The following is a 26,938-nucleotide window of genomic DNA, read 5'->3' as shown; positions in this document are numbered from 1 at the left end:
GAGTCGAGTATATGTTTCAAAGGTCATGAGTGATGTTGTTGTGCATAAAAGGTGCAGGAAGTTCAAAGAAGGCCAGACCGATGTTCACGATGAACGGGGGCAAGACCGCAAGTCTGTTGCTACGGATGACATTGTTCACGAAATTGACCAAGAGGTTCGCAAGAACCGAAGATTTACCGTAAGCAAGTTGTGTGAGAAATTTCCTGCAGTTTCAAGGTCATCTCTTTACAAGATCCTAACAGAACACCTGCGCTACAGGAAATTGTGTGCCCAATGGGTTCCGAAGATGTTGTCTGATGACCACAAAAGTCGCCGGATGGCAGCAGCGTTGACATTTCTTACCCGTTATGAGGCTGAAGGTGGCAATTTGTTGAAGAAAATTGTGACTGGCGGTGAGACTTGGGTTTCATACGTCACCACCGAAACAAAACAACAATCACGTCAATGGATGCACACGCACTCACCAAACAAACCGAAGTTTAAGCAAACCTTCAACGACAGAAAGATGATGGCTACAGTCTTTTGGGACCAAAAAGGTGTGTTGCTTGTTGAGTTCATGGAACGGGGGTCTACGATCAATGCAGCTGTTTATTGCCAGACTTTACGACGACTGCAGAGGGCCATACAGAACAAACGACGACGCATGCTGACGTCTGGAATCATTCATGACAACGCACGCCCTCAGAGTGCTTGTGTCACCCAACAACTTCTGCAGGAGGAATTTCGGTGGGATGTTTTTGACCACCCACCGAACAGTCCCGATTTAGCGCCGAGTGACTTCCACCTCTTCCCGGGACTGAAAAAGTCGCTGGGAGGGCAGAGGTTCCAGGAGGATGAAGATCTTCAAACCAACGTTAGGGCCTATCTGAACTCACTGGCGGCAACATACTGTGCTGAGGGGATCAAAAAGCTTGTCCAAAGGTATGACAAATGCCTCAACCTTCATGGTGATTATGTTGAAAAGTAACCATATTTGTACCTAACATTTGGTAATAAATTCATTGGGATACGTACACTTGTCTTTCATTTATGACCCTCCGGAGGATGAAAAAAAAAAAAAAAAAACGCCCTCGTACAATAGGTTTTCGGCAGTGGGCCTACATATGCATGACGCGAAAGATACTTTTAACATCATAGACCAAGACTTGGAGATTCTCAGAACTTTGGGAAAAGGCTCTCTCTCCTAGATGTCACTGAAAATTGCTTCATATACCTCGATCAGTTTTTCAACTCCAATTTAAACTTAAATGAAATTTCTGAGAAACCCAAGGTTCTTTACAACTTTCTTATTACAGTTCTTAAAGATGTAAAGTTTACGAGAAAGCGTTCGATCTTCCACACATCACATAACACCCTACCTTGCTATACGTTCCCACCGCATAGCCCTCCAGACCTGCCCCCAACACCTCCCCCATACGCATTTCCTCTCCTAGCCCCTCCCTTCTTTTCCTCCCCTCTCCCAACTACCTCTACCCACAAACCTGCTCCAGTTGTCAACTCCTCTCCATAGAGTAAGCTTCCAGGCATGCTGCGGCACGGTGAGTTCTCAAACTTTAACTTTCTATACCTTTGCTTCATTTGATTTGCCCTTTACAGAACTCAATAATAAAATCAGCTCTTCGCTTCGCTTTCGACGGCACATGGGGAATATGTTACGATCGCTGAATTTACAACGTGTATTTCCTACCTTGCATACTACTGTTCTCTTCGATACTGTCCTCGCCACGTCAAGCATTCTACTACTCCGCTCACCTGTGCTCTGCCTGCGCCATTCATCACGTGACTATGATGTCATCCTCTCTACGCTTCGCCTTCTCCGTTGTCTGTGCGCTGCGTGCTCACCTATTGGACACATGATGATATGCTTCTCGAACTTGCTGGCTTGTAGCCTTCTCACCTTTCTAGATTTTTCTACACCACTATATATATATTTCCCACTCCACTGCACCACATTTGAGTCTGCTTTTGTCTTGGAGTGGTGGAGCACCATAATAACCGTGCTACTTTGTATTATGTCAATTCCAACTGGACTGTATATCTTCAAACTATTTGGTGAACAAGATTTATCATTATTTGGACATTAATTTTTCATCTGGGCCATTTGCCTGCTGAACTTTTCTTCCGCCGACGACGTATGCCATTTGTAATTTCTGTTCTCGTAACATAGGAATACCCGGTGAAGAAAATCCTTTCCCCGTTCTGATCCTTATCCCACTTCACTTTCCCCTTCCTATCGTACTTCTTTTCTTTCAGGGTTTGCTCCCACTTTCTTACAATTTCTGTATGTATTCATTGTGCGCTTGTATTTGTTCAATAGGCTTTTCTTAGATGCATTTCGTAAATTCTATTTGTAAATGTGGCACACTTTTCTGATTTTCTCAAGTTTTACATATTTATCTTTCATCACTTGTTTAAAATTTGTCTTGGATTTATTTATCTTGTTACTATGTTTGATTGTTAAATATATTCTATTCATATTGTTAATTTTTGGTCTTCCTATTGGCCTAGCTCCTTCTTACTGCAGGTTTCCATGGTTTAATCATTTATTATTATAATTATTATTATTATTATCCATACTATATAATATCACTTTGGTTGATACTATTTGTTTATCGCACGCTATCTCACTACAGTATTTGGTATTCTGTGCTCCCTACGGTATTGGTAATCATATATACACCACAGTATGATAGCAGAGCTCCCTTACAACAGTATGGTAGCAGAGTAACTTTGGTTCAATTCCCATCACTTCTTTTCTTTTTGGTATAGTCTTTGGCTGGTTTGCTTGTCTTCCTACTATGGCTTACTTTTCAGACAATTTTTCTTCTTATAAATCCGACACTTCTTCTACATCTTCTTCCAATCCTCTTAATTTCTCGGCTCCAAACCCTTTTGTTACTTATGATTTACTTTCTCATAATTCTTCTTCCACTACGGATTCTACGCTGTCTTCTGACTTATCCTCTTCTGAAATTTCTTTACCGCCGAAAAAACTATCTCTTGATTGCACCGCTTTTATTCCGCCTACAAAATCCACTTTATGTCATTCGTCCCCTCCCAAACCTTTCTCAAACGCTTCCCCACCCCAACCTACACCACCGCCTACTCTGTCTTCACAATTTTTGTATGAATCTCCTAATCCTTTCTCTACCTCTTCTCATGCAGAGGCTATTAATTTTCATCTCATTAAGAAATCTTTAGACTTAGTCCCCCACCTCACTTCGAAGCATCTACAAGTACTTACACTCTGGTTGTTTGCCGCTTGTAAATTCTTAAAACTGAACTTGGCCCCATTTTCTCAATTACTTTCCCTCTTGTATTCCAAAACTTCTGGTCATTTTAGTAATTTTCTGTTACAACACAGTCTGATTGCTATGACTGGATTCAATTTCGTTCCCTTGTACACAATTACTTTCTTCCCTATGAAATTCGCCAACAGTTAAGCTCTGATTTCTTACGTCATCATCAACGTCCTGATGAAATGACTTATGACTTTTTGGATTCTCTCATTAACCTTGCTGATGTTCTTGCCATATCTGAACACCCTCAGGAAATCATCTCTCTGGTTCGTTTTTATGCTGCTCCTCCATTTCGGCAATTAATTAACCCTTTTTCTCCTCCCACATCTATTTCTCACCTTTATCATATTGCTCAAATGGTCACTTTCAATTCTTATAGTAATGCTTCATATTATGCTTCTGTTCCCCCTCCTCCTCACATCTTCCCCACCCCACCTCCCTCTTCTTCTCCTTTTACTTCTTCTCTTCATCCAACCAATTCCACTCTTTCTTGTTTTCGCTGTCAAGGTCGAGGTCATATCGCTCATTATTGTCCAACTCCACGATCGGGAAGCGCTCCCTCCCGCCGTATGTAGGCAGCATTCGGTCTATAGGGCAAAATCTGCCACTTGCCGCTCCGTGTCTGGCTCGATCTGCTTATATTCTTGCTGTACTTCAGAATATTCCCTCTCTTGCATTATTAGACTCAGGGGCTTCTATTTCGCTTCTCAGTTCCTCTTTTTTTTCCAGCAATTACTTCAATTGCATCCACATCTTCAATTACGTTTTTCGGATTTATTATGTACTTCTGTCTCACGTCACACTTTAAACATTCTTGGTCAACTTAATTTTACGGTAAAGATTTCTAAATTTTCATGGCCCTTTCCCTTTTACATCGCTCAAGATCTTCCTATTCCCCTTATACTCGGATATGATTTTTTTTCACATACTGGCTTAATTCTCCACACTCACACCTCTTCCATTTCTTTTCATTTTGACTCTGTGACTAGCATTCCTTTGATCAATCCTTCTGATTACCCTACTTCATTACATCACTCTAACTCGCATGTCTGTTACTGAGTCTCAGCAGGAAGTTTTAACCTCGCTTCTTAACCAATTTTCTGACGTGGTTACGGAACAGCTTGGTACTGTCCGCAATTATGAGGCTCATATCGATCTCTTGGACCACTCTCCCGTCAGATCTCCCCCTTATCATCTTAGTCTACCTTGTATGCAACTTTTGGAGCAACACATATCTCAAATGCTTGCTGATGGGACCATTATCCCTTCTACTTCGAATTATCCTTCACCTGCTTTTCTGGTCAACAAGCCTGATAATTCCATGCACTTTGTCATTGATTACCGTCATCTCAATAGTACGATTAAATACGATGCTTATCCCCTTCCTAAGCTGCGAAACGCTTTTCAATTTTTTGCTAATGCTAAATATTTTTCCATATTTGACTGTAACTCCGCTTTTCAGCAAATTCCATTAGATGCGGCTAGTTCTAAACTTACTACTTTTATTACTCCTAATGGTCTCTATCAATTTACTAAGCTTCCTTTTCGTCTTAATGTTGGATCCCAGGTCATGCAACGCCTTGTTGATTCTCTTTTTTTTCTGATATTAGGTACAAATATCTTTATCCGTACGTAGACGATTTATTGATTTTTTCTCCCATATTATTCATCTTACTGAAGTACTTTCTCGTCTTCGTACGGCAGGTCTCACTATTAACCCTTCCAAACTTTCTCTTGCACAAACTTCTGTTCAATTTTTAGGTTACATTTCCTCCCAAGGTGTTTCCGTTGATCCTGATCATATTGCGGCCATTACTCAACTCTGTCCCGCTAAAAACATCAAACAACTGTGTACCTTTCTTGACATGGTTTCTTTTTATAACCGTTTTATTCCCAACTTCTCCCATATTGCTGAACCATTGCATTATCTCAAACGTAAGGCTGTTAATTTCTTTGGACTCCTACTCAACAACATGCTTTTTCTACTCTTAAATCTCTTCTTCTCAAAGCTCCCATTTTGCAGTTCCTGATATCTCTTTACACTTCGAAGTTCATACTGACGCCTCTGATTATGCCATTTCTGGTGTTCTTAATCAAGTTGTTGAGGGTACCCCTCTGCCTATTGCTTATTTTAGTAAACTACTTTCCCCCACTGAACGAAACTATTCCATCTATGAGCAAGAAGCCTTGGCTTTAGTCACCACCCTTGAACATTTTTCTGAGTACCTCCATCATAAACAATTTCTCGTCAAAACCGATAATCAAACCCTTTCATGACTTCTCTCTAATGCTCCTAAAATTGGCAAAACAGGCCGCTGGTTGCTCTGTCTTTCTCGCTTTAAATTTTCCATTAAATTCATCTCCAGTACCCAGAATTGTGTTGCAGATGCTCTATCTCGTTTATTTGAACCTTCATCCTCTCGACGCTTCTCCTTCTGCTACCACTTTTCAGTCGCCCCCCACCTCTGATTCACTGCCTTTGGATAATTTAATTTGTTCACTGATTGATTTCCCTTTATCTTTTCAATCATGCCAATCTCATCAACTTCAAGATGAATTTTGCATTCAGACGAAAGCCTTGCTTTCTGACCCTTCCTATCGCGGTCCTTTTGTGTTTTCCAAAGGTTTACTTCTTTTAAACCCACCCCAAAATCTTCTGCCAGACTTGTTGTCCCTTCTATTCTACAACCCATGATACTTTCTTATTATCATTCTTCTCCTGTGGGAGGGCATTTTGGATTTGCCAAAACTTATGCTCGCATTGCTTCTCTTTATTTCTGGCCTAACATGCGTAAAGATATTTGTCAGTATGTTTCTACTTGCCAACCTTGTCAGTTAGCTAAACCTCTAAATTCTAGATCTGCCGGCCTACACTCCACTCTTCCTCCCACCTTTCCAGCTCAAACTTTTTTTATTGACCTGGTTGGACCTATTGTTCGTTCATCACGTGGTAACACCTATATTTTTACTTTACTGGACGCTTTTTCTAAGTATTTGGTACTTCAACCTTTACGCAAAATTTCTTCTTCCATTATTATCAATCTTCTCTCCAACGTCATATTTCCCCTTATTGGTTTGCCTTCTAATTTAGTTTCCGACAATGCCTCTATTTTTACTTCCAAAGCTTTCTTTCAAATGTGTTTCCAACTCGGAATTAAGAAGATAAATACCTCTCCGTATTATCCCCAGGCTAACAACATCGAACGCTATCACGGAAACCTTAAAATCCCTCTCTCTATTTTCCACAACTCCTACCATAAGAATTGGGATCTAAATCTTTCTGCTTTAGTCCTTGCTTTCAACTTGAGCATAAATTCTTCTACCCAACAAACCATTGTTAAACTGTTTTTGGGCCGCGATCTTCATACTCCCTTATCACTTACTTGGGATCTGCACCCCCTTTTAGATTCTGATGATTCTAAATCTATTCAATCTCTTTGGACCGAAGCTCTTTCTCATCTTCGTGCTGCTCAACTTCTTTCCAAGAAAACACATGACTCCCGTCGTCGACCCTCTACCTACTTGGTGACATGGTTCTCTTACGTAATCACCCCCAAAGTTCTGCCAGTGATCAGTTTTCTGCTAAATTAGCTTCTCGGTGGATAGGTCCATTTACAAGTTTCGCATAATTTCCCTGCCTACTCCTGCTAATGCCCTCTTACAGTCTAACTTCTGATTCTGTTGATGTGAAAAGTGTTCATATTTCTCAGTTAAAAAAAATTCCATGCTCCTACTTCTGATAATTAATATTTTTTTCTCTCTCTCTCTTTCCCCATCCCTTTTCTTCTGGGGAAAGATTTTCTTTCCGGAGTGATTGTTTCCTTTCAACTACCCCTATTTTATGGGGCTTGTTCTTTGGTCCTAGCACTGTTCGGTTATTTAATGTTGCCTTTTTTTTTTTTTTTGAGTGGTGGGACCTTGGGTTTCCGACCTTTTTCTAGTATATCTCTTGCTCGTCAGATTCTGGTCTCCATCACTCCGTTTCGACCTGGACTCCCCATGAGAGGCTAATTTCCTTTTTCTTTCTTACTTTGCCCTCATGGAATTTATTTTGGTAACTTATGTATTCTTAACTATACTTACATTACTTTTTTCTGTGCCACATACATATTTTTTATATTGTATACTTTATATTATGCTACTTATGTAACGTTCATATATCACCGCTCTATTTTCTGAATCCCTTTCCTCCTTCTTATTCCCTTTGTCCTCTTTTTGGACCGGTCCATCTCCTCCCCCCCCCCCCCCCCCTTTTTCTTCATTTGGGTACACCATTTCTCGCCAGTCTGCTTTCTCCTTCCAGTGCACGATCTTCGCTCTTCCGAGTTGGCGCCACTTTTGAAGACCGCTACGCCATCGTCTCTGCATCATCTCGACTCTTCGCTTTCGCCAGCACGTGGGGAATATGTTATGATCGCCAAATTTACAACGTGTATTTCCTTTACAACGTGTATTTCCTACCTTGCATACTGCTGGCCAACAGCTAGAAACTAGATACAATGATGACAATGATGACGATTTTCCCAGAAATCAAAACACACAGAATTTGTAACCAACCACCGCACAATTAAAAAAAACCCTTAACAACGTGGGCAATGAAAGTTACACAGCACTAGCGGGTACGGATTTTTAGGAGGGACAAAAATGTGCAAAAATGATGTGAAACAATAGGTAGGCCTACCTAAACTAGATGAGAGGCAAGATCGATCCTTTATACTAGTTAGGAACCCACCATCTCACCCCTTAATGTATTCTTACTTATACAGAAAAATTACAACTGACCTATGTCAATCTCTTAAATGCGACCACTTCCTATGTTCCTATGGGCTGAAAGGCAGTTTCTATTGTTCCCGATAGAGCTTGCATCATGTGTAGCCTATTGCTGCCACATTCCGAGAAAATAATGAAACTGCAGAGTTTGAAAGTGACGTGTCATAGCGTACACCAGATGTAATTGCAGTATCCACAATGTTACTACATTAAATACGGTACCCAAGACATATTCTCTCGTGTTATGTTTACTAGCCAATACTTTACAGGGGATACTAGAGGCCTGTGGGCCATTTTGTGGCTTTAATACCCCAAACCCTAATTTGTTTCTCCTCAGTGGTGGTGGTGATTATTGTTTTAAGAGGAAGTACAACTGGGCAACCATCCTCTATATAACACTAAACGAAGAGAAAAATATTGGAAGGGGTCCGACACTTCGAAAAATGAACGTTTGTCGTCAGTCCAATGGTTTTGTCACTAGCCAGATCTAACTAATCCAGCCCAATGGCATTGTCACTAACCAGGCTAGTTACCAATCCAGAACAATGATATTATCACTAGCTAGACCTAACTAATATAGACAGTGGCCTTGTCACTAGCTGGACCTACATTCCAAAGTTGGCAGCCCTGTGTAGCACACTGTGACATCACGTGAGCTGTGCCATGTTGGATTCCTGTCCTCTCTTTTCCGTACCCCAATGGCTGACACAAAACAGTCTTCAAGAGGCTCTCTGCTAACAGCCCTGACATATTAGACCATTTTTTATATCAATAATCAGGACGAGCACAGACAAAAGAAAGGCTGTAGAGAAAACAATGGTGAATACTGCCCTCGCACAATGCTGGTTACGGGCTAGTGTGGTTGGCAACAGATCATTGGAATTAGGTGCACCAACGCGAAAGTTCTAGGTGGAGCATCTAGGGATAACTTTGTGGGTCCTACAGTGAGCTAATGCCAAGGCCGAATTCCTAAACACTGGTCAACATAGATTTGTCTAACAAACAAAAGTTTTCAAACTGCAGTTCAGGCAGCAAAAGATTGCAACTAGAGAAGAATTGTGTCGCAGGCAGTCGCCACATCCCTGACATGCGTTATGGAATGAGGAAGAGGAGGAGAGAGTCAAATATCTGTCATTCATAACACTCTAAAATCTATGTCTTCAGAATGACAAAAATTGGTGTGACTGTTCTAAAAGCAACTGACAACTCTGAAAACACAAAAATTTGAGACAAATTGTTAACGTCCTTTTTTCATAAATCGTGCAGAAAGATGCAAAGAGGAGTAGAAACACATAATACAACAAACACAATGAAAAGGTCAACATAGTCATCTTTTGTTAATATGTAAGATGGCTATGAATGTTTACAGCATCTGACTGAAGTTTATTTTTCTCCTGGAAGGCGACTGAAAAGATGAACAAAACTGTATGTCTATACATACTGTAAGATCACAAAAGGGGAGAAAAATGAAAGACACTCTAGTCTATCAGAACCTAATAGGCTACAGCAACTCAGAAAACAACACATTTTTACCAACCACGGTCAGACAAGAAACATCAATATGGAACTTAAATCATGATCTAGAATGTACCAAAAATTTCAATTTACACTGATTAACCTACAGGATCCCAATCTTTACCACTGAAATTAACCATGAGAATATAGTTCAGGATAACAACACGAAAAGAAATTGGTTAAAGAATGATCTATTGTATTACAATAATTCAACATACAGAAACTTTCAAATTATTTGTATGATGTGTACTCTGTGATTCTACTTGCATTATGATGAACATAAAGTTCATCAAATACCTAACAAAAAACAGATACAGAAAATAAATTAATGAACCTAACAATAAGTATAATACCAATATAAATGGTCTGTTATTGGACATTATAAATTTTCCAATAACGGACCATTTATATTGTTATTATAAATTTGCTCATTCGGGACAGGTGTTTCAGATTCCCTATGGAAATCAACATATATATCAAATGATAAGTATATTGGAAAATACACCGATGTTCGTGAGTACTATGGCTGTATCTTTTCGAGCAGGAACTGGACAACACATTATGTTATTAACTCATAAGAATAGCTGAAAATGTTCTTAAATTGGTTTTAATATAAATCAGAAATGGGATAAAAAAATAAAAAAACATTAAAACTAACAGTTCTATTAACTAGTTAATGACCGAGCTCGATAGCTGCAGTCGCTTCAGTGCAGCCAGCACCCAGTATTCGGGAGATAGTGGGTTCGAACCCCACTGTCAGCAGCCCTGAAGATGGTTTTCCGTGGTTTCCTATTTTCATACCAGGCAAATGCTGGGGCTGTACCTTAATTAAGGCCACGGTCGCTTCCTTCCTACTCCTAGACCCTTCCTGTCCCATAGTCGCCATAAAATAACGGACCATTTATATTGCTATTATAACACCTATCTGTGTCGGTACGACGTAAAGCAACTTGTAAAAAAAACTAGTTAATGAATGTATGTACATCAATTTTTTCCTTTTTTTACAATTAGCTTTACGTTGCACAGACACGGATAGGCCTAGGTCTTATGGTGATGATGGGATAGGAATGGGCTAGGAGTGGGAAGGAAGCAGACATGACCTTAATCAAGGTACAGACACAGTATTTGCCTGGGGTTACAATGGGAAACCACAGCAAAACAGTAAAAATATGTTAGAGATATTTATATCAGAGACATCCACTACTGAACACAAAAACCTTAATATTGATACGAATATCTTTTAAAGAAAGTTTCTATCATAACAGTTTCCATTAGGCTGTAATTATATTTATTTTAAAACATAGTTATATTATACACAGTTAAATCTTTATTTTTAAAATAAATAATTTACCGGTCTGTGAGACCGGGTGGCTGTCATGATACCTATAAGGATGGCTCCACTGCAGTGTTAAGAAGGGCACACTTCTCGGTGGCAAGGTAGGTGTCAGCAAGAAAGCTAACCTCTCAAAATGAGCATCTCTTCCAATTAGGCCTACCTTGCTTTCCAAAAAGGAACTAAACTTACGTTAGTATAACACAATCATTGTCAATACTATCCATACGATGTATGTATTTATCTACAAATAATTACGTATAGATATCATTATTCCCTTATTCTATTTCTAAATAACTATTAAACCAGAACAATGAGCAGCCAACGCTAAAATATGTAAAAATCTTACTTCCACATAATCATCCAGCCAAGATAAAGGAGCTTCAGATTTCTTCACAACGTCATCAAATACTTCATCTGCATCCTTTCTCAGCATCATAATTAATTTTCGTAAACAATACCACCTACAACCAAACACAAACAAACCCACAAACCACCCCTAACATTTAAATATACCGTACTTTCCAGCGGTTTAAGTTCAAAGGTGCCAACACAAACGTACACGTACATCACTACATTGTAATACAAAACTGTACTGTACAGAAGGAATAATTATCCTTTACCGTTAAATACAATTTAGAAATGATCTCAATCACAAATGCAACACAAGACGAAGTAGAAAATATCATCCCTGAAAAATAATTCCAAGTCGGTTGGTAAAAAAAAGAGAAAATTAAGAGTTGGCATTACTGCATATAGCTTCTAACCTGAATCGTTGCCACCGCCGTCTCGACCTCGAGACGGTGATCGTTGCCTAAGAGATATATAGGGTTTGGCCGCTAGATGTCACGCTTCCGTTCTGTTCTTGGCAAGGTCTGTCTAGGGAGGTCTGGTCACGCTACCACAATCCTTTGCGGTGGCGGCCATATTGGGTCTTAAATATCGTTGTTATGTGGGCACGCCCGATGTAATGATGTGAGTTATTACTTGTAGTTGGAAGGAAAATGGGATACTGTGCCGCACTAAACTGTCAAAATAAGACAACTGACGGAATTAGAGCGTTTCTCTTCCCTAGAGATAAGCAAAGGAGAGCTCAATGGGTACAAAATTGTAGGCGTGAAAAATGCAACCCATAGAAGATTCCGTCTTGTGCGAGGTTAGTGAAGTTATACATTCGTATTATTCCTGAATAATAATATGTTTATATGAACGATGTTTTATATTTATAGGTCTTATTAAATATTTTCTTCTAGCATCATTTTGAAGAATCGCAATTTGAACTAAAGAGGGCAGATGGACGGAAACTACTCAAGTGGAATACCGTCCCAGCAATGTTCAACGTCCCTAATCCACCCAAGTCTTTGATATATAATAGGAAACCTCCCAAAGAAAGAGAATTGTCTTTCAAAACAAGCAAGAGAAGTAACAGGAAATGTGTACTATTAGTATTGATGTTTATGAAAAATTCCTTTTCATGTGTCCGGCTCCCTGGATAAATGGTTAGCGTGCTGGCCTTTGGTCACAGGTTCGATTCTCGGCAGGGTCAAGAATTTTAATCATACGTGGTTAATTTCACTGGCACGGGGGGTGGGTGTATGTTTCGTGTTCATCATCATTATTTCATTCTCATCACGACGCGCAGGTCGCCTACGGGTGTCAAATCAAAAGACTTGCACCTGGCGAGCCGAACTTTTCCTCGGGCGCTCCCGGCACGAAAAGCCATTTCATTCCTTTTCATGTAAACTACAGACAGTATCTTTCTAACACTACATGCAATGTAGAAATGTTTCACAGATATTTGAATTGACTGTTCCTGTTCATTTACCAATTACAATCACAACAAACAATAGGCCTATTACTTCAAACCAACAATTTGTGTCCAGCTTGCAATCATTACAATAATTGTTAATAGCAGTCTTATGCTTTCTAGAATACCGTACATTATGTGACTGGACAAATACTTAAAGATCACAATACTCATTTCACTCTCACTAACCAACTACAGTAATTTAATGTACCGTAGTTTAACATAATATACAGGGTGTTAGGTGAATACGTGCAGATATTTCTTGTAGCAATAGAGAACGATGTGACGAACCACTATATATCAAACTTTTAGTAATCCGCGGAAGTTATTTTCGAGAGCAAAGTGATATGATGTTTTTAGAATAGGTAGTATGCCTCGTTCTGCGAATGAATAGCTTTCCGTTGACAACAGGCAAGTCACGCGCCATCCGTACCAAACTGATTCTACTGTAACAGCTGAACGCTACCTTTGTAATGCCACGAGATGTTACGTAATATACTTGCCAAACTGGTTTTATGTTTACGAGCAACTGAACTATGATAACAGCTGAAGGCTGCTACCGGTGTTCACCATGTTACGTTACATTCTCGCCAGACTGGTTTTGTTGTTAGTATTTAGTTTCCGTCAGACAACCCTAGTTATCGGTTTCGGACCCTGGAGCTGTATCGAATTGTCAGCGTTAATACTGGTTCATTTGCTGTTACGTCACTTAGGGGATTGGGATATCTGTGGTCGTCAGCCCCGTGGTCTAGTGAGTATGGAAATGACCTGAAAACCTATGTCTTTACGCCAAAGAAAGCAAGCATGGGATTGAATTGAATTAGGCAAGCACAGCCAACGTTTTACTTCAAACGAATAATGGACATGTTATACAAATAAATAAATTAAACGTACCTACATTTCGTGCCTCCTGTCGGGCTGTGTGGCTCAGAAGGTTGAGGTGCTGGCCTTTTGACTCCAACCTCGCAGGTTCGAACTTGGCCCAGTCCGGTAGTTTTTGAATGTGCTCAAATACGTCACACTCGTGCCGGTAGATTTAGTGGCACGTAAACAGAACCCCTGCGGGACTAAATTCCGGCACCTCATCGTCTCCGAAAACCGTAAACGTAACGCAAATACCATTATTATTATTATTATTATTATTATTATTATTATTATTATTATTATTATTATTAATATTATTGACTACTCGCCAATAATGTCTGCCTAGAAAATACTTCTCATCGTTTATAACTATGGATCTCGACAGTTGTATAATGTCCTAATTATGATGATTTTCAAAATTGGCTTTAAGTCGCACCGGCACAGATAGGTCTTATGGCGACGATGGGACAGAAAAGGGGTAGAAGTGAGAAGGAAGCGTTCGTGACCTAAATGAGGTTCAGCTCCAGCATTTTCCTGATGTGAAAATGGGAAACCACGGAGAACCATCTTCAGGGCTGTCGACAGTGGAGTTCGAACCCAGTATCTTCCCAATGAAAGTTCACAATTTCGCGCCCCTAACCGCACGACCAACGTATTCCAAGCTCTAATGCCGGGCTGAGTACCTCGGACGATAGACCGCTGGTATTCTGATCCCATCTTGGCAGGTTCGATGAAGGCTCAATTCGGGGGTATTTGAAGGTGCTGAAATACGCCTGTTTCGTGTCTGTAGATTTACTTGCATTAAAAAAAGTCCTGCGGTACAACATTCCAGCACCTCGGCATCCCCAAAACCCGCCAAAGTAGTTATTGGGACGTAAAAAATTACATTATTATTTCGTGCTTGCAAACGAAAAGCATATGTGTAATGGTAAAATAAAGCAAAATAAAAGTGGCCAGTCTGACTTGCTCAGACGTTTAAAGCACTGGTTTCTTGTTTCCAACTTAGCAGGCTCGATCTTGGGTCCGTCCGGTGGCATTCGAAGGAGCTCGTCAGCCTCGTGTCGGTAGATTTACTGGCACGTAAAAATAACTCGTGCGGGACTAAATTACAACGCCTCCAGAAACAGTATGAGTAGTTAGTGGGACGTAAAGCAAATAACATTACCGGTATTATTATTATTATTATTATTATTATTATTATTATTATTATTATTATTATTATTATTATTATTGCTACTACTCATATTGAACTTATTCTTATTACTCTTTTTTCTCGTTTGATTATTATTATTATTATTATTATTATTATTATTATTATTATTATTATTATTATTATTCACCTGTTCATACTTTCGTCTTATTCCTCTTTTTACTCTCCTTTTAAGTCGTATACTTGTTATTCATATTTGATGTTTTGTTATTAATATTATTGTTATTTTTATATTATTATTATTTAGTTTAGCTTCATGTGACACAATACTTTTTCCGTCTTTAATTCAACCTTTGTGTCGTGTGCCGGTATACTTCTATGTTTCTGTCCTGTGCTTCAAGACAGTGCTGCAAGATCTGTGTTTGTTTCCCCAGCCCGGGTGTGTTTCGTTTCTCATGTGACAGAGTTACATCTTACGTTCTGTTACATGTTTAAGTTTGGCCTTGTGATAGATCGCCTTTAATCTACTCTGTAGCCTTTAAAAGTGTAGCATGGTCAATGACCTCAGTGCTTGTTTTGTTCACATATCTGGACTAAGAACTCGTCTCACTCGGCACAGCAAGTTCAAGGCCAACTACTTCTATCTGTTTGTTTGTTTATTTATTTACCCAGGTATGTATGTCAACATTGTACTATGTCAACATCGTACCACGAACATTTACTCAATAAACGGGGTGTTTGGGGGGTCTCTGTCCTGGGTGGTGTGTTCTGCGGGCCTACTCTGGGGTCCGTGTTGTTGCTGCGGTTATCTCTCTGTGCGTTCAGGTATTTACTAACATGTTCAATTCAATTTATTGTATGTACAAGACATACGTCCAACTTGAATTATTTCATCCTCTCAACTCTACTTCCTTACTCCATGGCCCAAGAGCTACACGTATAGCTGACGGCCCACCCACCCCTCTACGAGTGTGGGAATGAAATAACTAATTCGATTGAATTTTTTTCATATTTCAGTAGTGATGAATATAAAACAAGCATTTTTTGAATTTTTATACGTGTTAATGATGATGATGATTGCTGTTTTAAGGTCATCGGCCCTTAAAAACGCAAAGTGTCTTCTGTTTTAACTCGAGCTCGATAGCCGCAGTCACTTAAATTCGGCCAGTATCCAGTATTCGGGAGATAGTAGGTTCGAACCTCACTGTCGGGAGCCCTGCAAATGGTTTTCCGTGGTTTCCCATTTTCACACCAGGCAAATGGTGGGGCTGTACCTTAATTAAAGCCACGGCCGCTTCCTTCCCACTCCTAGCCCTTTCCTGTCCCATCGTCGCCATAAGACGTATCTGTGTCGGTGCGACGTAAAGCAAGTAGCAAAAAAAAAGAAAACAACATGTAGTGTAGGATAGAGCAACTGCCGAAATGCGTTCAAGGTCAATGTCTAGCGTTTTAACAAGCACGTCTTCCGCACTCGCGCACTGAAACTCTCGATTATAATTTTTGTTACCGGTACATAAGTTTCCCTGCTCGGATTTATGAGAATATCGACCTATCGAGACTCAAAATACTATAACGATACTGTACTGTACTCCCAAGCCATTACGTTGCACAAATGGCGTAACATCTGACATACCAAAGTAAAACTCGTAGCAATTGTTCAAAGTGATCACCCTGGGCTTCCCTGCAGGCTTCACTTCTCCGAATCCAGTTGCGACGCATTCGAGCCAAGACACCAGGGTTGTGTCCGACTCGTTGGCTGAACGGTCAGCGTACTGGCCTTCCGTTCAGAGGGTCCCGGGTTCGATTCCCGGCCGGGTCGGGGATTTTAACCTTAACTGGTTAATTTCAATGGCACGGGGGCTGAGTGTATGTGTTGTCTTCATCATTTCATCCTCATCACGACGCGCAGGTCGCCTACGAGAGTCAAATGGAAAGACCTGCACCTGGCGAGCCGAACTCGTCCTGGGATATCGCGGCACTAAAAGCCATACGACATTTCATTTCATTTCACCAGGGTTGTTCAGAATATCCTCTGCTGCTTAAACAATACGTTCACGGAAGTCGTCCGAAGTGGGTACTTCAGTTCGATATACTTTGTGTTTCATGTTCCCCCAGACATTAAAGTCAATTGGAATAAGGTCTGGAGACCTGGTTGGCCAATTGATAGTTCCATATCGTCCTGTCCACCGTTGAGGAAATGTCTGCACCATCGTGTAAAATCCACGTGGTTCTGGGTAGTCGAAGCGACACGTCCTCTGAAAGCTCAAGTAACGTACTATATCTACAGGAGCAAGGTAACATTAATAAAAAGATGATTAGTCCACGTAACCGACTTCCTACTACACCCATCCAGGTATTAATTCATAACCGGTGCTGGAAATTGCCTTCTCCTACTGAATGGGGATGTTCCACAGCCCATGAGTGGGATATAGTGGGTTCGAACTCCTCTGTCGGCAGCCCTAAAGACGGTTTTCCGTGGTTTGCCATGTTCACACCAGGCAAATGCTGGTGCTGTTCCTTAATTAAGGCCACGGTTGCTTCTTCACCATCCTAGCCCTTTCCTGTCCCGTCGTCGCCGTAAGATCTATCTGTGTCGTGGCGACGTATATCAACTCGTAAGAAAATGGTAATCAGCTGTCAAAGACACTGCACCCGTTGAATATGGTCAGGATGCACTAGTTCTTCATGCAGTGTCCTACGTATGGTCCAAGTTGGTACACCAACGGCACATGTTATACTACGCGTACGGCGCCCGGGATCATCGTTTACTATTGTTAGGATGCCCGGCTCCATGGCAAAACGGTTAGCGTGCTGGCCTTTGGTTACAGGGGTCCCGGGTTCGATTCCCGTCAGGGTCGGTATTTGAATTATCATGGTTATTTTCCCTGGCATGGGGCTGGGTGTATGTGTTGTCTTCATCCTCATTTGATTATCATCAAGGTGCGCAGGTCACCTACGGGAGTCAAACCAAAAGACATGCACCTAGCGAGCCGAACCCGTCCTGGGATATCCCGGCACTAATATCCATACGCCATTTCATTTCCATTGTAAGGATGTCTTCTTCCGCGTCTAGAATTACACGTGGCCGTTTAGGCCATCGCTTCTGAAAGCGTGATGTAACACAACCTGCATCGCGAATACGCTGCAGTACAGCAAGTATCGTTGCTGGATTCGGCACCCGTCTGTTGGGAAGCCTTTTCCGATAGATTCATGGAGGGCGACCCGTGTTCTGTTCTGCCACACGATACACTAGCAGCATATCATGGTATTCGTGGTATTCATACACTGGCATTATTCAAATACAACGACGTTGCGCAACACATCTGCGCAGCGGTTCATCCAAGACCATCTACAATAATATCAGACCTTAATATAAAAACAACATGGCCGACGCATCGGTTCCATGTAAACACGCCTGTGATACATAAACATAACCTTTTGATTATCGTATTGAGTTGCTAAGCTGTCAATGATAACGAACAGAACACTTTACTTTGGGTAATAGACCAATACTATCTAGAAATACCCTAAATTAAGATAAGCAGTATGTGGATAATTCAAAATATAAATATTTTCCCTAAACTAGTATGGTTAAGAAAATAGGTAATATAGGACTACATTCTAAAATAACAGTCCTGGGGGAATATTTTATGCGTTTCAATTCAGTAAATTAATTAATCCATCACTAATGATCCGAATTTAGGGCTGTCGTCCAAGTGCAGATTACGTATCAGTTTTCTACCTAGTTTTTTCTGAAGTGATTTCAAAGAAGTTGGAAATTATTCTAATTGGTGTAGATATAGTAGGGGGCACCCTTGTCAAATTATTCCAGACCATAATTCTTCTTCCTATAAATCAGTACTTGTTTTAGAAATACATTAATTTGAATGGCATTGCTATTACCATACGCTTTTAAATATCATAGCCTACCTCGTTCAAGAAATTTGTTAGAAACGAAACCTTGTCGCGAATTTCAATTCTCTCATAACAATGATTCTGATAATGATCCACCAAACTGCTACATCTGTTTCACTTCAGATAATCAATAGGAGAATCAATTTGAAATTTTCTGGTAGCGTATGCATTTTCGTATAATGCACTTTAACACCGAAATCGTTGGCAACGTAAATACGTACTGTAAGTGACAGTATATCAGTTGATACCTTGTCCTCTTATTTAACAAAGAGAATGTAATCTTCATTCACAGATAAAATACATAGCTTTATCACTTTTTATAACCTCACTTTTAAAATCCTCAAAAGGTATAGTAATTGAGAAATGTACTAGGATTGGCAACAACACAGAGTTTTGCCCTTATCCGAAAAAAAGCACAGCTCATTAAGTACACGGAACACATCCTCTCTATTGACAAATTTATCCTCGAATGTTTTAATGCACCCTAATGAACTACTTGTAACTACGAAATCGTCACGATGCATTAAGTACACTTGATCTGAATGTACGTAAGTGCATCTGCTGTAAGTTGAATTACATCCAGGCATGCAATACAATCGACACGTCCTAATATATCAAAACAGTTTTTAAACCAAATTTCAATAAAAACATCACTACACTAACGTTTCTTAATCAAACCAAACCAACAGAAAGAACTAAACTGATGCTTCGCACATACTCATGTTTACATTTGAACAAACCGATCGGGACGCCATTTTAGCTAATATCGATAGCTGCATTAAGGTCTGATATATTGTAGTTGGTCTTGGTTCATCATATATTCGCGGGCGTTTGACTGTCGCGACCGATCGGACCTTGAAAAAAAATAGCCCTCGTACTACTACGAAGTAACTCGCGTACTAGTACGGACGATAATTCGCCTCTCTGACAGCTGTTATTCAGGTCAAGGTCAGACAGACAGCTCATACCGCTAGTCCGGTGGTTTCATGTAGGGGCGGGAACCCGTCCCACCACACCCCCGTCGCTAGGAACAGCACACGACCAAACCGGCACGTGACAGGTCTAGTGAATTTGTCAAACTGCTACGTGAAATATTCTCCCACAGTGTGATTTCAATAGCATGGATTCTTAAGAGACCAACTCGCCGTATGCAGAAACACCCCGTGTTGACGTGTACGTAAATAAAGTTCCTTACGTAAACGAAAGAATGCGTGGGATAGGATTTCCAAGTGAGTAGTATCAGAATTGAATTGTCAAAGCACATCGAACGTTTTGCTTCATATCAATAAGGGACATGTTATAAAAATAAATAAATTAAACGTACCTCCTCTTCGTGCTTCCTAATGAAAAGAACTTGTTTAATGGTAAATTAAAGCATTCTCCTTTTGCAGTGCCTATTAAACGTATCAAAATAAACGTTGCCAGGCTGAGTGGCTCAGACGGTTCAAGCTCTGGTTTCATGAACTTAGCAGGCTCGATCCTGGCTCAGTCCGTTGGTATTTGAAGGTGCTCAAATACGTCCGCTTCTGATCGGTAGAATTACAGGCACGTTAAAGAATACCCGTGGGCAAAATTCCGAAACCGCGCGTCTCCATTGGCACGTAAACATTTATTATTATTATTATTATTATTATTATTATTATTATTATTATTATTATTATTATTATTATTATTATTATTATTATTATTATTATTATTATTATTATTATTGAGCGAGTTGGCCGTGTGATTAGGAGCGCGCGGCTGTCAGCTTGCATTCGTCGTAAAGCCACCTACCAATATTATAATAAAAACTGTGTTAGTCCATTATTACTAACTATTACTAAAATAAAAGTTAAACGCCCCACTCAAACTCCGTAGCTGGTAATCTGTCAGAAAACACTGAACTTTTAACAAGTCCGAATTATTATTAATCTTATAATTGCGGACATGTCTCCGGAATTACCGAAACATGTTCTTACAAATTGTTTTACGTCCCACCGACACAAGTAGGTCTTACGGCGACGATGGGAGAGAAAAGGGATACAAGTGGGAAGGAAGCGTTCGAGGCCTTAATAAAGGTACAGTGCCAGTATTTCCCTGATGTGAAAATGGGAAATTACGGAAAACCATCTTCCCGGTTGCCGACAGTGGAGTTCGAATCCACTATCACCAAAATGCAAACTCACAGCTGCGCGCCCCTAACCACACGACCAACTTATTCTAACCTCTAATGCCGGACTGAGTAGCTCGGACGATAGAGCGCTGGTCTTCTGATCCCACCTTGGCAGGTTCGATGGCGGCTCAGTTCGGTGGCATTTGAAGGTGCTCAAATAAGCCAGTCTCGTGTCTGTAGATTTACTTGCACTAAAAAACACTGCGGTAAAAAATTCTGGCATTTCAGCGTCTCCGAAAACCGTGAAAATTAGTTAGTGGAACGTAAAGACATTATTATTATTATTATTATTATTATTATTATTATTATTATTATTATTATTATTAGTAGTAGTAGTAGTAGTAGTAGTAATATTATGATTACGGAAGTTCTAATTAAGCGGGTCCATTACAGTCATCACTTTACCTATCGGCACTTACTGTCCAGTAATAAGCCTTCTGTCCGCCTGTGTGGTATAGTGGTTAGTGTGATTAGCTGCCACCCCCCGAAGGCCCGGGTTCGATTTAGAGCTCTGACACGAAATTTGAGAAGTGGTACGAAAGTTGGAACGGGGCCCATTATGCCTCGGGAGGTCAAATGAGTAGAGGTGGTTTGATTCGCACCTCAGCCATCCTGAAAGTGGTTTCCCGTAGTTTTCCACTTCTCCAGGCAAATGCCGCGATAGTACCTAGCTTAAGGCCACGGCCGCTTCCTTCCCTCTTCCTTTTCTATCCCTTCCCATCCCCCGCAAGGCCCCTGTTCATCCTAGCAGGTGGGGCCGCATGGGCGAGGTACTGGTCATTCTCCCCAGTTGTATCCCCGACCCAATGTCTCACGCTCCAGGACACTGCCCTTGAGGCGGTAGAGGTGGGATCCCTTGCTGAGTCCCAGCGAAAACCAACCCTGGAGGGTAAACATATTAGGAAAAGGCAGAATAAGCCTTCTATTACAAATGCCCGGCGGCAATTCCACAGTAGCTCTTTTTCCTTCGAGCAATGTTCTCGATGGATGAAACTACGGTTTTTGAAATTTGTCTCATTAATAACAATTTCACTGAATACTTATAGTCTTTTTTCTTTCAGTGCCCACCGTCCTTTCATTGACCTAAAAAGTTTATGAATGAGCATAGACAACTCGCATTGTCTATTGTCAGAAGTTCATCGTAGAGTGTCGCAATAACAGCACAGAAATTTTGCGCCCATTTTTCATTACTTATTAACTATTTCCTTTAATTTTGTCAGCTTGGATCACTGAGTAATGCCAATGACGTCTTATAAATCACACACAACTACACAACACTTGATTCGCATGCATGTGGTGGTACGGATCTTCGACGTCACTGTAAGAATTCTGTGTACTTTTCACACAGACTACCCTAGACCGGTTTTCGAGTACAGCAAGTGGCCAGGCACGTGAGTCAACCTCTCCTACTTGCCAAGCCTTTAGGGGAAGTGCACAACAACATGTGTTGGCCTGCGATAAGAAACAGGTTCAACAAGCCCTATACTCTGCTACTGTACTTCCACTACGCGTGGACAGAATGACGTAACCGGCGTATCCTACTACGGCCGTTCAAAACACATTAGCTCCTTAAATACACTGACTGACAGAGCAAATGCAACACCAAGAAGGAGTGGTTCGAAAGGGATGAAAGTTGGGGAAAAAACAGAGACGGCACGGACGAATAATTGATGTTTATTTCAAACCAATATGCAGGTTAAACAATGCGCACGGCATCGACTCAGTAGGATGTAGGACCACCGCGAGCGGCGCTGCACGCAGAAACACGTCGAGGTACAGAGTCAATAAGAGTGCGGATGGTGTCCTGAGGGATGTTTCTCCATTCTCTGTCAACCATTTGCCACAGTTCGTCGTCCGTACGAGGCTGGAGCAGAGTTTGCAAATGGCGTCCAATGAGATCCCACACGTGTTCGATTGGTGAGAGATCCGGAGAGTACGCTGGCCACGGAAGCATCTGTACACCTCGTAGAGCCTGTTGGGAGATGCGAGCAGTGTGTGGGCGGGCATTATCCTGCTGAAACAGAGCATTGGGCAGCCCCTGAAGGTACGGGAGTGTCACCGGCCGCAGCACATGCTGCACGTAGCGGTGGGCATTTAACGTGCCTTGAATACGCACTAGAGGTGACGTGGAATCATACGCAATAGCGCCCCAAACCATGATGCCGCGTTGTCTAGCGGTAGGGCGCTCCACAGTTACTGCCGGATTTGACCTTTCTCCACGCCGACGCCACACTCGTCTGCGGTGACTATCACTGACAGAACAGAAGCGTGACTCATCGGAGAACACGACGTTCCGCCATTCCCTCATCCAAGTCGCTCTAGCCCGGCACCATGCCAGGCGTGCACGTCTATGCTGTGGAGTCAATGGTAGTCTTCTGAGCGGACGCCGGGAGTGCAGGCCTCCTTCAACCAATCGACGGGAAATTGTTCTGGTCGATATTGGAACAGCCAGGGTGTCTTGCACATGCTGAAGAATGGCGGTTGACGTGGCGTGCGGGGCTGCCACCGCTTGGCGGCGGATGCGCCGATCCTCGCGTGCTGACGTCACTCGGGCTGCGCCTGGACCCCTCGCACGTGCCACATGTCCCTGCGCCAACCATCTTCGCCACAGGCGCTGCACCGTGGACACATCCCTATGGGTATCGGCTGCGATTTGACGAAGCGACCAACCTGCCCTTCTCAGCCCGATCACCATACCCCTCGTAAAGTCGTCTGTCTGCTGGAAATGCCTCCGTTGACGGCGGCCTGGCATTCTTAGCTATACACGTGTCCTGTGCCACACGACAACACGTTCTACAATGACTGTCGGCTAAGAAATCACGGTACGAAGTGGGCCATTCGCCAACGCCGTGTCCCATTTATCGTTCGCTACGTGCGCAGCACAGCGGCGCATTTCACATCATGAGCATACCTCAGTGACGTCAGTCTACCCTGCAATTGGCATAAAGTTCTGACCACTCCTTCTTGGTGTTGCATTTGCTCTGTCAGTCAGTGTATTTGGCTCAGTTATGGGCAAACTAATAGGACAAGGTAAAAAGTACATAGCATATATTGTGAGATGTATTTTTCTTTGCCGACTAGCTTAATATCTCCACGTATACCCTTAACACTCTGTATAATGTAATCCCCACAATAGCCTAACGTAGGTTAATTCAACTTAATAGTGACTGAATTTCTATTTCGTATGGAATCGTGTCTACCAATGGCTTTAATTTTCTTAACCATTATTATTATTATTATGATTATTATTATTATTATTATTATTATTATTATTATTATTATTATTATTATTATTATTATTTGCATGAATGTTAGGACTCATCTAAGAGCCCCATGGTCGCCAAACCACGCTCCCTAGTTAGGAGCTCCTGACGCCCCTTTCAGTTGCCTTTTATGACAGGCAGGGGATACCGTGGGTGTTATTCTATTTTCCCCACCCACAGGGAAAATCTATTTTGGGTTGTGACTGCGAGGCCCTTAGCTGAGTCTTGACATTGCTTTCACTCACTTGTGTCAGGCTCTCACCTATTCTAGCCCATCCGACCTCCCATGGTCAACACTTGTTCTTTTCCGACCGCGTCGGCATTAGCGCATTCGAGGCCTAGAAAGTTTTTCATTCCGACGCACTTTGTGGCCTTCGTCTTTCTTTTGCCGATACCTTCATTTTTCGAAGTGTCGGACCCCTTGCATTTGTTTTCTTCTGATTAGTGTTTATAGAGGATGGTTGCCCAGTTGTATTTCCTCTTAAAACAATAATCATCACCACCACCTTGTAATATAGAGATGCATGGGTTATCAATAAAGTAGTGAAGAGTAGCTAAGAACATCACTCTTGTTGCATATGTGCAGAGTATTTTTGCCTTAGAACCCAAAGAAATACCACGTGGATGGGTAACAACACTTACCATACATAATTTAATGCACTCAATTCAAGAGGCATTCAGTGTTTGTCAACATACTAGGGTAACATTTTAGAAACGCAGTATCGGTAATTACTTTCTTAATAAGGAAAACGTTGAGAGTAATTAATTACAACTGTCTTTTAGTACTTTAAGTACAGTACTTCAAGTTCAGTATTTCACGTACCGGTAATCATAATATGACACAGGTACTGTACAGATTTCTATGTTTCTGTCAATAAGATTACGTATTTGACAGATGATATTAATAAGAAACTCAGTAAGACCAAGTTGTAAGGAAGTAAAAGAGTAGGACATGAGATTTTCTGTTGATTCTTGTTTCTCAAAAAAAAAAAATCAGACTCTGTTAATTATCTTCCTATTCAAATAGCTGCAGCTGTGAATGTATTCATATCATTTAAGTGTTATACAGTTATTTATACATGAACAGCAGATGCCCAATTAAATTATTTGTGAAAAGTAGTTGGTATTTTGTTTTTATTTCAATGTACGGTATCGAAATCCTCTAAATTCGAATACACTTGCCTTTGGTTACGCTCGCTTAAAGACCCAATATGGCGGCTCCATAAGTAGCATTCGTGACTTGACCTCCCCAGACAGACCTTCGTTCTTGGCGGACTTTACATTGTGATATGCGGCGTAATTGTGATGCTGTGTTGATTTTGTGCAATTCATGATTAATATTGTTTCTGTCGGTGAGTGTCTGTGAGGTTGAGAAGAAGGTGCACTGTTGTGTACCTCTCTGTATTTCGGATGACACTAAAAAAGCATGAAAATTGACGTTCCATAGTGTCCCATCCGAGTGCGGTTTAAGGTGACATAGTAGGATCTCCTTAGGTACCTAGCAATTCTTCTCATAAAACAGATTTCAGTGTAAGCACATCAATTAAACTTCCTTTTGTTTTCATTGGGTATCCTGTTCACAAACAGAAAAATGTCAAACGCAGGTAGCGTCCACCTCCCAAAAATGATGTATTGCCATCAAAATTTAGTACAAGTTCCGATTCAGGTAACTATGAACATACCATATCTTCATACGTCAGCCACAAACGAAAAAGGAGTAAAAGTCTCGTTTCTATATCAAGGAAAGTCTACGAGTATCTCTGTTAAGTCTAAAAAATATACGGATGAGAAAATTAAATACCAGATTACAGAAAATAATCTGTAAATTGAGAAGTAGGATACGGGTAATGAAATAAGAAAAAAATAATTTACGGGATATGAACTTGACCAAAAAGCAAACCAAATTGAAAAGCATGCTAAAATTGGTCATTTAGGAGCGTTATTCCTGTTAGAACGAATTTAATTATCTTCTTCTTTCTTCATCCGTTTACCCTCTAGGGTCGGTTATTCCATCGGACTCAGCGAGGGATCCCACCTCTACCGCCTCAAGGGTAGTGTCCTGGAGCAGCAGACTTTGGGTCGGGGGGTACAGCTGGGGAGGATGACCAGTAATTCGCCCAGGCAGCCTCACCTGCTATGCTGAACAGGGGCCTTGTGGAGGGGTGGGAAGATTGGAAAGGACAGGCAGGGAAGAGGGAAGGAAGCGGCCGTAGCCTTAAGTTAGGTACTACCCTGGCATTTTCCCGGAGGAGAAGTGGGAACCACGGAAAACCACTTCGAGGATGGCTGAGGTGGGAATCGAACCCACCTCTACTCAGTTGACCTCCCGAGGCTGAGTGGACCCCGTTCCAGCCCTCGTACCACTTTTCAAATTTCGTGGCAGGGCCGGGAATCGAACCCGGACCTCCGGGGGGTGAGAGCTAATCACAGTAACCACTACACCACAGAGGCGAACACAAATTTAATTTTACGGGAAGAAAAAAGAGAAATACGGTGAAACGACGCTAAATATTTGCGTAACGGGCATAACATCGCTCACCAAACAGCGGCTTCAATACGAATGTCAAAATATCAGATGTGCGGAGGAAAAGATTGGATCACTGATAATTGGTGAAAGGACGATTAAACCCAAAGTTATTTATGACCGCAATCTCGATCCGCTTATCGGATACTCTAAGGCACAATTAAAGTAATCGGTAAGAAGTGACAAACTCGCTATCAGATTTCTCTGCTTCTTTCGTGAATTACTTATTTCGTTTAAGCATATTATAAGAAATACGTTGTAGAAAATAAGTCAAACAATTGCTCTTGGTCTATCTTTGATCTCATATCTGTATGCTGCCTTCTGAAGTTACTAGTTTTAATGA

At 41.3% G+C, this 26,938-nt stretch overlaps 1 protein-coding gene across 3 annotated transcripts in view; it reads right to left on the bottom strand.

Annotated features, from left to right (window-relative positions):
• The window catches only part of LOC136866197 (inner centromere protein B), a 431,603-nt gene that overhangs the window by 290,543 nt on the left and 114,122 nt on the right, over positions 1–26,938 (bottom strand). Inside the window, exon 1 of one of the 3 annotated variants that reach the window (XM_068226499.1) lies at positions 11,267–11,472. The exons of 1 other annotated variant lie outside the window; for it this stretch is intronic. In XM_068226499.1, the coding sequence (XP_068082600.1) occupies positions 11,267–11,356 (90 nt within the window). In that variant the 5' untranslated portion in view covers positions 11,357–11,472. Of the gene's footprint in view, positions 1–11,266; positions 11,473–26,938 lie in introns of those variants that run through there. One more of the 3 variants, XM_067142948.2, reaches the window with a different exon arrangement.

The sequence above is a fragment of the Anabrus simplex genome, chromosome 1 (assembly GCF_040414725.1).
Source record: "Anabrus simplex isolate iqAnaSimp1 chromosome 1, ASM4041472v1, whole genome shotgun sequence".
Taxonomy (NCBI): Eukaryota; Metazoa; Arthropoda; class Insecta; order Orthoptera; family Tettigoniidae; genus Anabrus; species Anabrus simplex.
Note: the sequence above shows the minus strand (reverse complement) of the source record. Positions and strands in the feature narration are given on the sequence as shown.